Below are 14,766 nucleotides of genomic sequence, written 5' to 3'. Positions count from 1 at the left end.
ATCATCATATAGGAGTTTGGTGTCATCCAATAAAATCAATTGGCAACAGCAGTATTCCTTAACCCAGCAATCTCCTTTAGTCCACAAAAGCTTATGCGGTAATCACTTTTTAGTCTTAAAGGTGCTACAATTTATTGTTTTCCTACAAATAGGAATACATTTACAGGTAGATTGCAATACTTTGGAGCAAAACTTCCCTTAAATAAAGATTGTACTGTTTGCACTGATAAAGCTGCCAGTTGGCCGGAGATCTGTAATGCTGAAAAAGTTTCTTTCATTTTTGATCAAGTTCGGAAATATTTTAGAAACTATCAGCAAAGTGCTACAAACCAAAGCAGAACAGAGATATTACATTAAATATTTAAATTAGTTGTGCTTTCTGTCTCTTGCCATGTTTGAAAGCGTCTTCCATTTTCCTTATGAATGAAACTGGTGGTGCCCAGGCAAAACTGAGCCATCACTTGGCTGCCTAAGAAAGTCCCTTTTAAAAAAACATTTCTACCATTACTGATTACAAGTTTTTAAAAGTAACTTATTAACAGCTACTCATCACAATTAAAAAAATTCACATTAAGTTATTGAGGTGTTACTTGTTACACTTTGTTGCTTAGGTTCTCCTTCTTTGACAACAAAATCTATGTAAAGTAGTAAGAAAATGCCCCAAATTTGAGGGGCGGGGGGAAAATCCCTTCAAAATGCCTGCAAAGTATTTTTCTCTCCAGAAAGCAACAAGCAACACAGAAAATCTAACATAATGATGAGCAGTTATATTGTACCTTCAAAACCAGCATCATTTTCACTTTGTTGTCCAAGATGTCAAGTGTTGCAAGTTATAATGTGTTAGCCCTAAGCTCTGGCCATCCCTAACATTTTGAACCAGCTGTCATCCCATATGTTGTGTGGATGGTCAAGGTTCTTGTGTGGGTTGAAGTTCTTAGTATTATGCACTGATCCATAGTCATCATCAGAAGGAAAAAAGTCTGCAGTATGAACTCCATATGGACAATACATTTGGAGTATCACAATATCTGCTGTGATATTGAAAATTGTTCATGTTGTAGAAATATCTGAAAATAAAATTGTTTATTAAACAGTGATCTTACAGGATGACAAATGTTTAATAAAAATCTTCTGGATATTCTTTACAGCACATTATTTTTTTTGGAGAACTAACAAGTACCAAACATTTGTTCCCTAGATAATTAAGTCAAATTTATTTTTATTTGTTTCATACATAAGTTTATAAGAATTTAATAAGAGCTTCAAAAGTCCCCATCACATTTCTAGAATTACGTGTTTTGGTTTCGAAACTTATCTTAAATATTTGTCTATAGTTATAGCTACTACCTGTCATGATTTTTAGAAAAAGTAGTAAGTTAACTGGATAAATGTGTTAATTTATTTGAGGAGCATTAAATGGTTTATATTTTTAACACACAGAGGAAAACCTAAACTGATGGCAAGGTTTGATTTGTTTTGTTTTGTTTTTGGTTTAACAGATCCATACCCCTTTCCAATAATCAGTGACACAAGGACACAACAGTCATTTTATATTAATTTGGCCATTTCATGGGAAGAGCTGGGGAGAAATTTGGGCTAGAAAAGCAGAGGAAAGGAACATGGCTTCTGTCATTAAAGTCTTTCATATCTACCGGTTCATTGAAAGGCAAGCTTGAGGGCACAGGGCCTGTGCAAGATCTGACAAAAGTCATCACTTCCAGTGTCTTATTCCCACAATGACCAAGCACAGAGTTATAAGAAACCCACAGCAGGACATGAATGCAATGATACCTGCCTGCAATCCATTCTCCTGTATAGGGTTGCTTGATACTGAGGTACTATGTAAAGTAGCCTTCAATGCTAGTGTTCTTGGGGTATTATAACGGAAATTATCCTGAGACATTGCAATTCATTGTCATTTTGTGCTTTGTTTTAATGCAGACATGGGCAAAGTAAATTTCTGTGGTCTTCAGGATGAATACCTTCCTAAATTTTTTTGTGGGAAAGAGGGAAACAAAAAAGGTCAATAGTGATTTTGCATTAAAATTTAGCACCTCCTTTGCATCAAATCTCCAAAAATGAAACCCAAAGTGGACTTCATTTTTTCAGTTGTTTTGCCATTTCTTGGTTTGGTGTGCCCTCTGGTGGCTCCTAGGGGGGGAAAAGTGGTCCTCAAGCTCGTCAACATTGCCCACTCATGCTCTACTGACTAAGTCCAACTTGGGTTATGGAAGCAGAACAGTTTCCTGAAGGTACTTCTCAGCTCTGGACTTCGAAAAGCATAAATCATTGGGTCAATCATGCTATTGCACATGATTAGCATCCCATTCACTTGAAAAATGGACAAATAGCAAATGCAGTAAGGGTTTTGTGGGCAAAAGTGGATGAGAATCATATGAAGGACAAAGGGGGCCCAACAGCAGAGAAAAACACCAAGTAAGACCGTTAAAGTAATCACCCCTTTCATGTTAGCGCCTTGGCGAACTGAGTTTGTAGTCATTAGTGCAATTGCTTTGGCATGAGACCGTGCAAGCAGGAACATATGAATATAAAGGCAGAGGATAAAAATGAACATAAAACAGAACAGAACAGTGAAGGACACAATGGTGACTGTTTTGTAGGAGAAAATTACCATAGCTATACCGCTCCCGGCTGAGACTGCCCAAATTGCCACCAGGATCACAAAAGCCCGCTTCAACGTCATGATGTTGTGATACTGCAGGGCATAGAAGATGGTTATATATCGGTCAGCTGCAATAGCTGACAGGCTGAAAATAGATCCCAGTAACGACAAAATAAACATGAAATCAATAATGTCATCCATTGTTTGGGCCAAGAGTTCTTGACATTTGGGGTATCTTACTGTACAAAATACAGTGAAGAAGATATTCTCCACGGCCTTATAGAAGCTTCCGAGCATGTCAGAAATGGCTAAACTGCAAATGAAGAAATACATGGGGGAATGCAGATTCTTGTTCCGCCCCACTGCTATGAGCACAAGAAGGTTTTCGAGTATTCCCAAAGTGGCAATGGTGAAGAAGATTTCATTTGGTATGGCAACTTCTGGACAGTCAGAGATGTTCACTGAAAGCTCACTGTTGTTTTCCAAAGGGTTGTTCATCTGTCCCAGGAACCTTCTTGCTTCAGACACTCTGGCAGTCCTCATTTTGAAAAAGAGGAAAAGAAAGAAAGAAAACAAAATATTACAATTACTGGCTTTATACAGTGTCAGACTGAAGAATGAGACATAGTGAAATTAGTGAGAAGAATTATTAACAGTTGACTATTCAGCGTAATAGTTTGTCCAGGCATTATATCTGAATAAGAAACAGGGCATAAGGCTCACATGCTGGCCCTGTACACCAACCCTCATGGGCAACTTTCATCCACTCCATCCTGACCTTGCTGAGCTGGGCAGGAAGTTCAAATGTGGGCTTCCAGGACTGTACAGAGAGTGGGCCTGGAAAGGAGGCAGAGCAGACCTGAACCCTCCTGCCCCTCTGGGATTATTGAATCCCAGCTAATGTAAGATTGTAGGACAGGCTTCATCACAGTACAGAAGGCATTTTCAGCAGCAATATTAGGAGGATGGTTCTAACCTCATTAAGACCACCTTGCACTCTACAAAATTACCCTATAAGGCAGCATCACTCCCTACAAGTAGTCGCAACACTAATGCAGCCCATTGAGGTAAAATTTAGAACATTCAGGAACATTAAGGTTTTAAACTCCAGTTCTTATAAATGCTCACATAAACATGGCTTCTGTGTCCAGGGGTCAGATTTGAGATTGGCATACTGTCCCTCTGCCAAATGGACCCAGACAGCGACCACTATTGGTGTAACGTTCAGCCCTGCCCTCACCTGCCAGTCACAGCTGGGCAGTGGAACAGCAGCCAATGAGGGGATGGAAGGTGGTGCTAAAGAGGGAGGAGCTGGGATATAAAGGGGTGTATGGTGTTTGAGAGATCAGTTTTTGAGGGAGAGATAGAGTTTGAGATGAGAGTTTGTTAGTTAGAGTGAGTGAGTGAGCCTGTCAGTGAAGAAAAGTCTGTGAGAGCCAGTGTTTTATTAACAGTGATTGACTAATTGATTCTTTACCAGTGATTTACCATTCTTATTTTTTTTGTAATCAATAAACCAGTTTTTGTTTTTCAAAGTTACACTTGTTCTTTGCTTGATTTTCAAGGATGAGTTAGTGGCAGCAGAGTTTAAAGTGAAGTAGCAACCACTCTTTGAGGTTTGAGGGTGGCTGTTACAGTCCTCATACCCTTTACTGCAGGACACTTTTCACAGAAAATAGGATATAACAATGAATTTATTCCACAGTTGGAGAAATATATTCATGAAACTTTTTTTTTGCTCATTCAGCTCTGTCATAGTTTTATAATAAATCATTTTCTTTTAAATGTAAAGTGTCTCACCACAAATTAATAATAACTTTTGTTAAATTTTTAATACAAAAGTCTAAAACTGGCAACCAAACCTGATGAAACAAAGGTAGATTTATGAGGTATATTTGGTAGCCATGGCAACCTGATGGCAACAGCAAGCAGCTAGGTTTGCCTGCTTGTTCATAGCAAATATACTCAATCACTCATCATCCTGTTGCTCTACCAGGTTTCTTGTGTCCACCTAATGGAAACTAGAATCAAATACTTGAATCTTGCTAAAATGCTTTATTCTTAGTAAGATAAAAAACATTGCTGAATGCTCTTACACACGTCTCCTTTGAAAAACGAACATGAAGTATAAATATAAATCTGTGCTTTTCTCATCCTGATAAAAAAAGGATGAGGAATTGCAACATTTTTTCCCTTTCCAGCACAGCTGATGAGAAATTTCCAAAGAGTGATGTTATATTTTGTGAAAAAGTTGGGTTATTTCTGTGCAAAAATGTCCTGTTTTGTGCAAAACTGTGCAATTTGCATAATTGCCAATTTGAATGGATTGCTCAAAACAAGGTTGACTACCGTTTTGTTTAAGAATCTCAGGCACTAAAAGGTTTTCTGTTTTTTTTTGCATTTTTCGTAGAATCAGTTTTCTGATTTTTTGCATCTTTCATAGAAATCAGTTTTCTGTTTTTTTGCATCATAGAAATGGTTGCTGTGTTTTCTTTACGTATTTCTGCATATCTGTATGCTTTGCTTCTTAAAAGGACTCTCGAGTATAAAATTACAGAACCCCTGGGGGGCAAAACAGAGCTCTTTGTCTAATTCTCAACCGGAGGTGAATTCTTGTGAGGCTTCAACTTTCCTTATTAGGGTTTCTTGTCCTTTCAAGACAGCCTGAATTGACGACTATGAAGAATTTAATGAATATTCTTGATGTTTGTATAATAAAGTCATTTACTGAATAAAATGATATTAGGACAAGATCAGTCTGTATCCTTCTTCTTTGTTTGTGTCAGAAGTACTTCTGAAGGGGTAGAATTGGTCAAAAGGGCATTGTCATTGCCCCAGAAGATGCTGGAATGCATCTACAGTCTGCACATTCTTTGGGAGGGGTTCTTCCATGTCCCTTCACCCCCACGGCAGCACAGAACTGTTCTGGTGCTGACTAGAATTGCCCCACTCTTTGAAGACAAAATTGAGATTACAGTGGTGCCTCGCAAGACGAATGTAATTTGTTCCGCGAGAAGCGCTGTCTTGCGAAAAAATCATATTGCGAGGTTCCCTATGGGAACCTCGCAAGACGAAATTTATTCAACTTGCGAGCCGTCGGTCTAGGAAAAAAAAACCTGTCTTGCGAAGCATGGTCATAGAAGAAACCGTCTTGCGAGGCACCATAGTGATCGCAAAAAACAATTGTCTTGTGGGTTTTTCATCCCACGAGGCATTCATCTTGCGAGGCACCACTGTAGTTTCAAGGGCAGTTATGCAGATAATTTGGAGCCTTTCTCTCTTTTTGGTTTTAAGATTGTGACTCAGTTTTCATCTTTGCTGTGCTACCAGTAGCTTGATTTTAGAGTGTGCTGTTATCTGCTTTGCATGTTACTTGTTTCTTTATTTGTTTTAAACAATTTTGCTTTAAATTGTTTGCTGACTTGAAGACATCCATTATTGGGTGGTCAAGACATGCAATAGTAATTAAAATGATCAGTGAAACTGTGAACCTATGAAGAGTTGCAGACCAGTTGTGACAGCATCCAGAGCACTCAGAGTAGCTCTGTTCAGATATCTGGGCAAAGGTTAATGACCAATGTACCTGTGTCTTTCTGTTATGTTATCATTTTCTGTGTGTGGAAAGTGACAGCTTGGTGGCACTGTTTAGATCAGAAAAAAGACTATGTTTACTTGTGCTTCTACGTAGAATGATCCATCCTTCCCCTTTAAGAGCTGTCACACACCTTTCTGATGCAGGGCTAGGACATGCATTCTTTTTGGCATGATTCAGTGGAATTCAAAATCTACCTGTTTTGAAACAGCAGTGGCAGCAGCAATCAGCTGGGGAGCAGACAAGAACAGCTGGCGGGTAGCAAGCCTTGACTGAAAAGCTGAAAGCTGCTTGAGCTGCTCTGTGTGTAAAACAAGTAAGATTTAAAAATACAAAAAAATTATAAATTGTTATGAGAGAAAGCCTGATTTTCTCTCTCTTTCTCTCTCTTGGTCTCTCTGTTGTTTCGCTCCTTACATCTCATAAGGTCTCTTCTTTTTATTTCTGGGTTTTGTGCTGTTTTATCTTGTACACTCCTTGGCTATTTGTTAATATAATTTTTTTACTTTAAATATACATTCTTAATTTAAGAATACAAATGTCCTTAAATTCTTGAATATACTTAAATATTCTTATATTTTAAAAAAAGATGTATAAAAGAATTAGTTTCTATGTTTTCTAAGGCAATACAAATCAACAGCTGGATAGCTCAGTGGCTGACATAAGAGTTTGGGAGTTAAGAGCCCCTACTGTGCCTCCTTCATGGGCTGGACTCAATGATCCATGGGTCCCTTCCAGTCCTGCAGTTTGATTATGATGATGATGGTGATGACGATGAATCTAACATAGAATGCAATGAGGACTCAGCTGAATTGTTAAAAGGCTTCTTATTTCTCCTGCCTCCAGCCATTATGTTTAGGAGAAAGTTTGATCTCCCGTATTACTTAATATAGCTGCACCTGGACTCCACCCTGGCCAGACATTGGACATGTCCACCTTCAGAACATTTTTTGAACTGTGAGCCAGTGTGGCACAGAGGGTAGACCTGCATTTGGAGGGATGTGTTTTTGGGCTCTCACTGAGCCATTAAATAAGTGACCTTGGACAATTCAGGATTTCTCTGTCTGACCTACATTAAAGGTTTGTTGTATGGAAAAAATGGAGAGAAGGACAGGTATGTGCATGGCCTTGATCTAATTTGGGGGAAAGGCATGATAGAAATAAGATTGGTTTTGCTCAACGTTATAATTTCAAGACACACATCAAAATTTTTCTTCTCACTGATGCTCGAATGAATTGCTCAGCATTTAATTTCAAGACACGAAGTTTCTTCACACATTTGAATCATCAAATAGTTGCGTGCATGTGCTTAAACAGGATCAGTACCTTTCTCATAACATTTATGCTAAATATGTTGTACTCGATTTCTCTCAAATAACAGGATTAGAATATTAACTCAGGCTGTGATTGCTCCCATTCAGGACTGCTTAAAGTACAGTACAGGCCTTGAAGATGACAACTGAATTATTTTTATTCAAACTGCAGGGGTGATATCTGCATCATTTTAATGTCATTTTAGCAAATTATGGCAAATTAGCTTTTCCTTTGTATGCAATAAAATTGAAAAGAAAAAGAAAAAACTAGAGACATGCAGCTTTAAAGGCTTGTTAGAATAAATGCGATTCTCTTTCTTCTAGCTATTCCACCTCTGGATAACAAAAAAAAGGAATACTTATAAGGATTTTCACAATAAGACATTAATGAACTGTCACATTAATGTGATCAGTGATTATATAAAACCTCTCAAATACTGATCTGATTACTTTGCAGCCAGTTTGCGTGTTTTTTCTCTGGAACATTGGTGTCTTGGGCATTTTGTCAGAGAAAAACACGAATTTATTTATTTATTTATTTATTTATTTATTTATTTATTTATTTATTTATTTATTTAATTTATATCCCACCTATCTAGTCAATTAAGACCACTCTAGGCGGCTTACAACAAAATATAACAATATAATTAAAAACAATTTTCCACTGGTCAAATGCAGAATCCTTATGTCAATTTTTTAATTTACAAGTATATATCTGACAGTCTTAAAACAAAAGCATTAAACCACATCAAAAAGTCTGTAAACATACTGATACCTGGCATAAATCATAATTTTAGAAAAAGAATGAATTTATTTTTACCAAAGAATGTAAAGTCATGGAACCTACTACTACTAATACTAACTAGTTTTATTTGGCATAAGCTCTAATGCAGTGGTCCTTAACCTTTTTGAAAGAAACGCCCCCTTGAGCCATTGAGGAAGTTATCATTGCTCCCCTCCCCGCGGTGATGAGTTCTTTTTATTCATTTATTTATTTATTCATTCATTTATTTATTCAATTTTATTTATTTATTTATTTAATTTTATTTATTTATTTATTTATTACACTTAAATCCAATGACCCCTGAAAACAAAATTCAATTCCAAGAAAATGAAATGTCCCCAAAAAGTAACATTTAATGATTTAGTTGCAAGTGAATTTTAAGACGCAAAAAGAAATATAAAAAGGGCATAAAAACAAACCGCAATGCAGGAACTAAAAATTTCAAGACGAAAACTCTGAAACTAAATTAAGATTGGAGGAAAATATATATTCATGCACATTGTAAAAAGGCTGCAGCCATCTTCACAGGTTTGGCTTGCTCCAGCGCCCCCCTACAGCCCCCCTTCTGCTCCAGCACCCCCACGCCGCCCCTTTTCGTTCTACCGCCCCCCTGAAAAATGAAATCGCCCCCTGGGGGGCATTATCGCCCACGTTAAGAACCACTGCTCTAATGGACTGTAGCCCCTCTCTTCAGACGCATCCAGGAAAGCTGGCGAGTGAAACTTGTTAGCCTTTACAGTTCCACAAGATTATTCATAGAATAGAACTGCAAAAAGCTGAAACAGTGATCATTACCTTAAATGTGATCACTACCAAATAGCCATTGTCTGGCATCCCAGACATCCTGGCACACACGAGCTGATTAACATGAGTTGTGTGAAAAGTCAAATCAGACAAAGATGATTAAACTGAAAGTTTTAAAATAATAATAACATTTTAATAAATATCTCTGACCTTGTGTGGTTCTCCTTCTGATTCTTGCAGTTTCTCCTACATCTTTTCCTGCAAATCAAATGGCACTGTATTACTGTGTTATTTTCATAAATCTGTAGGACTCCCCCACCCCATTCCTAGAAACCAATAAGCTTGCGTAGCTCAGTGAATTGGGTATCTGGCTGTGAAGTCAGAGGCTGGCAGCTCGATTCGTCACTGTATTTCCTGGGAGGAGAAGAGCCAGCCTGTGTGGCCTTGGATAAGCTCCACAGTTCCAGGGTGCCCCCAGAAGAAGGGAATGGTGAACCATTTCTGAATATACCCTATACCTAGAAAACCCTGAAAAGGGTTGCTATATTTCAAAATCAGTTGTTGGCATACAATTATTATTAATACTATTAGAAACTAGTGGCAAAGAATGACCATTATCTGATGAGTATATCACCAGAAGCCTCTACACACCACAAAATGCCATTATTCATTTACATATATTCACCAGCAGTATACAGTCATGTGAAAAAGAAAGTACACCCTCTTTGAAGTCTATGGTTTTATATAACAGGACATAATAAAAAACATCTGGTCCTTAGCAGGTCTACAAAATATCCAAACTCATATGAACAACACAACACATGACATATTGCACTGTGACATTATTTATTTTACAAAAATAAAGCCATAATGGAGAAGTGTTGTTGACACATATGTACCTCTGTGAACACAAACCTAGTATGAAAACTGTAGATTTTGCTGAGTTTCACTACTAAACTATGCATTTGGGGTGACAGAAAGATTAGCCTAAATGATCTATAAGCAAGCTGATGGAATCCCATGAAACTGAGGCCCCTATCTAAGAACTGCTGGGCACTATTTAAAGAACTTAAAAAAAGATTATATGAATATATTGTTTCATAGTGCACAATTAGACTTTATAATATTTATTCCACAACAAGATATTTGAGCTATAATATGTTTTAAATTGAAACTGTCATCATGTAGGGCTTTTAAAACAAAAACAAAAATATTTCAACAATAAAAACTTAATCCAACTTAAATTAAAAATTTAAAAACAAACCTAATTTCTATTGAAAAATAACCACTCAGATTTTTAGAATGCAAGAAATCATCGATTTTTACTCACTGTGAGTACAAGTTGATTCCAGGAGAAGAAATTTGTCAAAATTGCAGTGGGAAACAAAAGCCTCTTTACTGTCACAGATTTCACAGCACCTTAAACACTACAATTTACAAATATACTAGATACCCAGTGTGCTGTAGTAGTGGACAGAATGATAAACTAGGATTCAGGAAGCTCACATTTAAATCCACACTCAGCCATGGAAACTCACTGGGATAGTTGGAACTGGAAGAGCCACTCCTTAAATATCTCAGGGTCACTATAAGTGCATTCTGACTAGACTGCAGACAACAGCAACTGGATATTTTACCTTCTGCTGGTACAAAAGCCAGAAACTTACTTGTTTAGAAACAAAAGCTGTGAATCCAGCACAGAAGACAGTCCAGGGCTAGAATCCATGTAAAAGCCAGCCAACTGGGTAATAAAGCAACTCCAGTAAATCACAGGATGAAATTGATTTTTGCTGATTAGTGATTTAAACCATCAGCTCTGTAGGGATATCTAAGAACGCCTCTGTCACTTCTAATTTGTCCTCTCTTTCTCTCATCTCTTGGAGAGTTTTCAGTAGTTAACCATTAAACAGCAGTTTGTTATATCATCTCAATAAAAATCTCTCTGGAAACCTTTTGCCTTTGGGCAGATATTATACGTAGCCCATAATTAGAACTGGAAGCACATTATTATTGGTGAGATGTGATTCAGACAGTCTTTCCTGCTGAAAAAATAAGACTTAAAGGAATCTTGTACTTAAGTTCTAAACACCAGTCCCAAAATAAATTAAGTAGTTTGCACACTCAGGCAAATAAGAAATATTCCTGCTCTAAAAATCATATACAATTAACCACTAAGGTTTTTTGCCATTTTGTTACAGACTATTTGCATGTTTCTGTCCTCTCAAGGTTTGATGAGGATCTTGTGTTGAGGTTGTCCCAAAGCCATTTTTTATTTTCCACAGGCCCTTCTGGACCCCTTCCACTGGATGAAAAAACTGGTGGTTAAAAAAGGAGAATCATCACTCTTGGAAGCCCCTCGGAGTGGTGATTCATCTTGTACGTGTTTTGCAGCCCCTCTAAAACCTTTTAAACACTTGAAATCCCATTGTTTCCAAACAACAAGAAGGAGACTTTTGACTACTTCTGCTTTTCTGAGTTTTGTTCTTTGGAAGGGGCTCAGTGTGACCTCTGGGAGTTCTGAGGGCTGGAAATCAATGAAAAAATGTAGTTGTTTTGAAGAGTCACTGCAAGTGCTTTTAAAAGTGTAGCATACTAGGCTCTTTTCAGGGCTTTATCTGTGAAACACACCAGTATCTGCTGTGTTTCATGAACAGCCATGTTTCTGAGTTAAGGATGTGACATTTGGGTAGAGTGGGCGGCATATAAGTTAAATAAATAAATAAATAAATAAATAAATAAATAAATAAATAAATAAATAAATAAATAAATAAATAAATAAATAAATAAATAAATAAATTGGAGGCTTTAAAAAAATAATAGCTGGCAATGCCTTAATGTATGAACAACTGGCTCCAGAAGCCAAGTTCAATTTTTTTCTATATGTCATACTGCAAGATTTTAATTTTTTAAAAAACAACACCATAGCATAGCTGTGAGAGGCAGTCAACACAAGGGCTGGTGGGTGCAGGAGAAAGCCTCACATGCAATAATTCTAAAAGCCCATGTAGCCCCCTGATGGTATTCAACACAGTTTAAGAACCCACATGACTACCATGTGACTTTAAATTGATTTCAAAACCCCCAATCCTTCTGCCAGTTGATTTCCACAGTGTAACCACACCTTATGCTTCTAATTTTAGCTTGGAAAAAAATATTTTAACCTTTGATAGTCTACCGTTCATTCAGTGTATTGAGGCTGGCTAGTTAGTGGCATATAAGGGGTTTGAGGGGTTTTATTGTTGATTAGTTTCAAACAGTTGATGGACAGCTCTTAGGAGTGGGAGACATTCAAGAGAAAATTGGACAACCACCTGCCAGATGTGCTTTGATTTGGATTCTTGCATTGAGCAGGGGGTTGGATTCAATGGCTTTGTAGGCCCCTTCCAATTCATTTATTCCATGATTCTATAAAACCTTTGCTTTGTCAGCTTGTAGTTACTGCATTATAGACAATAAATCTCTAACCACTGAAAACATACCGGGGTAGCTAGTCTGCCAAACTGACTCGTATTAATAACACTGTTTGAATTATCTTCAACAAACACATTCTGCAAACATATTCTATTAACCTATGAAGCACCTGACAGATATTTCTTCATTACTTGTAGCTAGTGGTCCTCAATCCTGAGTCCTCAGATGTTCTTGGATTACAACTCCCAGAAATCCTGGCCAGCACAGCTAGTGGTGAAGACTTCTGGGAGTTTTAGTTTAAAAATATCTGGGAACCACTAGTCTCCTCTGGCAATCTACAGCAAAAGGAAGGAGGCAATCTCACCTCCCTTGGTAGAGTTCAGGCAGGGTAGAGTTCAACAATGAGGATGTTGTTACTGAAAATGACCTGTCCTGAGTATCCACCAATCTAGTTTCTCTAGATGCAAGGCCCTCTGATGTTGATTGTAAATTATGGGCAGGTTTATATGGTCCTTTAGAAATCCTAGCTCCAAACTCTTTGGGATTTTGTAGATCAAAATCTGTACTTAAAATGGTGCTTGGAAATAAACTGAAAGTGAGTGAAATTATTCTAATACTGGTGTCATATGGTCCACAAAGCACACAAAAAGCTTGGCACTGGACTTTGTACTAGCTCTAGTTTTCAAACACTTTTCTGAGGCAGCCTCTCACAGAGCTTATTACAATAATCAAAATGCAAATGCTGGTATCCGGTTCAACATTTATTCATGTGGAACTCCAACTGCAGAAGCTACCACAGTGATCTGATGAGATGCTGATTGTGCGCAGTCATCTGCCTAGTCATGCAGGGAGATGATACAATGAGGCACAAAAGCATGAGCAACTTACACTTTGTCAGACTGTCACAGCAGCTCCCACACATGAAACTGTACGTGTATGAATGCTGTACAAAATGCTGGCCAAAGTGATTAAAACACAGCTTTGGGCTGCCCTGAGTAAATAGTTTAGGGGGAAGAACCTATAATTCTAGTCTTTTGCACAATTATATTTGTCTAGTACTTGCCTGGTATTTAAATATACAAAGATCCAGCTGTAGTTACCACCATCCTGACACAAATGGCACACTCCATGGTAGGGGACTTTGCCCGCGGAGCCTCTTTGCCTCCCGTTCAGAATAGCATGAAACGTGGTTTCCCACATCCTGGCTATCCAGATGGGAGGGGGAAAGATGCCTTATTTAACAGGTGCTCCTTCAGCCGATTGGCCTCTTTCGAGGCTTGCAACCCTCCTGCCGACCCTCAGGGAGTGTGAGCTTTGCTGGTTGCCTCTGGGGCCGGATAGGAATTTTTGACCCACTTGATGATTGGCAGTTGTGAGTGAGGATTTTTTGCTTATCCCACACTGGTATAGGGTGCACTTTAATGGATGGTTGCTTCAGGTTGCATTGGTTGGTAGTGCAGAATGAAGATTGATTGGTGAGTTCCCTGTGGAGTACAGGCAAGGTACAACGTGTCTGAGCCTCCAGAGCCATGGATCATGAAATTACGGTTCAGGGGGGGGATGAGGTGATGAGGACACCTCCGGGCCGAAGGCCACCAATAGATGGGGGTGGCTAGAGGTGGGTGGTCAGATCATGGCTGGCCAGAGCTGTGCCCATTGTCATGAAAGGGGGTCCCAGGAGACCTCCGCTGCCTCCAGCATTCTGCAGTACAGCAGCCACCCTTTCAAGTTTTGAATTATGTTACATATTAAGGAAGTTCTATGGTAATAAAGTTTGGCCTTGTTTCATCCCATCTCTTGAGTCTCGCCTCTTTATTCTGGAGTGGGAGGGCAAAGGCTATTGGTCAATAGGACATGGAAATATCCAGGCCTATGGAGAACTGCTGTGGTTAGGCCTCACAATATTGAATTGGATGTGCAATGGTCTGATACAGAAAACTAGAAATTAATATAGAAAAATCTGCTGTTCCCAAAGGAACAGAGGAGACAGTTTTCCAGGAAATGTTTGATATACATATTTCTCCCATATCTTCAAAAGAGAGAAATGATTGTACAGAATGGGCTTTTGCCTGTACCTGTCTCTACATGGAAGGAGGTCAAGGTACAATTCCATAAGCAGATTGTGACCAGAACAGGGAGCACCCCAAGCCCAAATGTTGGGGTAAAACAATCTCTCCTTGTTAAGAACATGATCGAGTCTGCATCTCTCTGCACAATGATGGAGTGACCTTCTCCATCTCCGAGGCCACTGGATAAGCATCTGTGTGCGTGATAGGGCTTACACATAGAAATCTCCAAA

The 14,766-nt window shown here is 38.4% G+C and overlaps 1 protein-coding gene across 1 annotated transcript; it reads right to left on the bottom strand.

Moving 5' to 3' along the window:
• Nucleotides 1-1,064: 1,064 nt before the first annotated feature.
• Nucleotides 1,065-5,009, bottom strand: MC2R (melanocortin 2 receptor). The gene has a single exon (XM_072998769.2). It carries the CDS (start codon nt 3,164-3,166, stop codon nt 2,210-2,212), a length of 957 nt encoding a protein of 318 aa, XP_072854870.2. The 5' UTR covers nt 3,167-5,009; the 3' UTR covers nt 1,065-2,209.
• Nucleotides 5,010-14,766: the final 9,757 nt, after the last annotated feature.

The sequence above is a fragment of the Pogona vitticeps genome, chromosome 4, assembly GCF_051106095.1.
Source record: "Pogona vitticeps strain Pit_001003342236 chromosome 4, PviZW2.1, whole genome shotgun sequence".
NCBI classification, from domain to species: domain Eukaryota; kingdom Metazoa; phylum Chordata; class Lepidosauria; order Squamata; family Agamidae; genus Pogona; species Pogona vitticeps.
This window is presented reverse-complemented; position numbering and strand designations above follow the sequence as displayed.

Bases quoted from the DNA above. Each gene is read 5' to 3' on its own strand.
- MC2R (XM_072998769.2), bottom strand. From the start codon at position 3,166: ATGAGGACTGCCAGAGTGTCTGAAGCAAGAAGGTTCCTGGGACAGATG.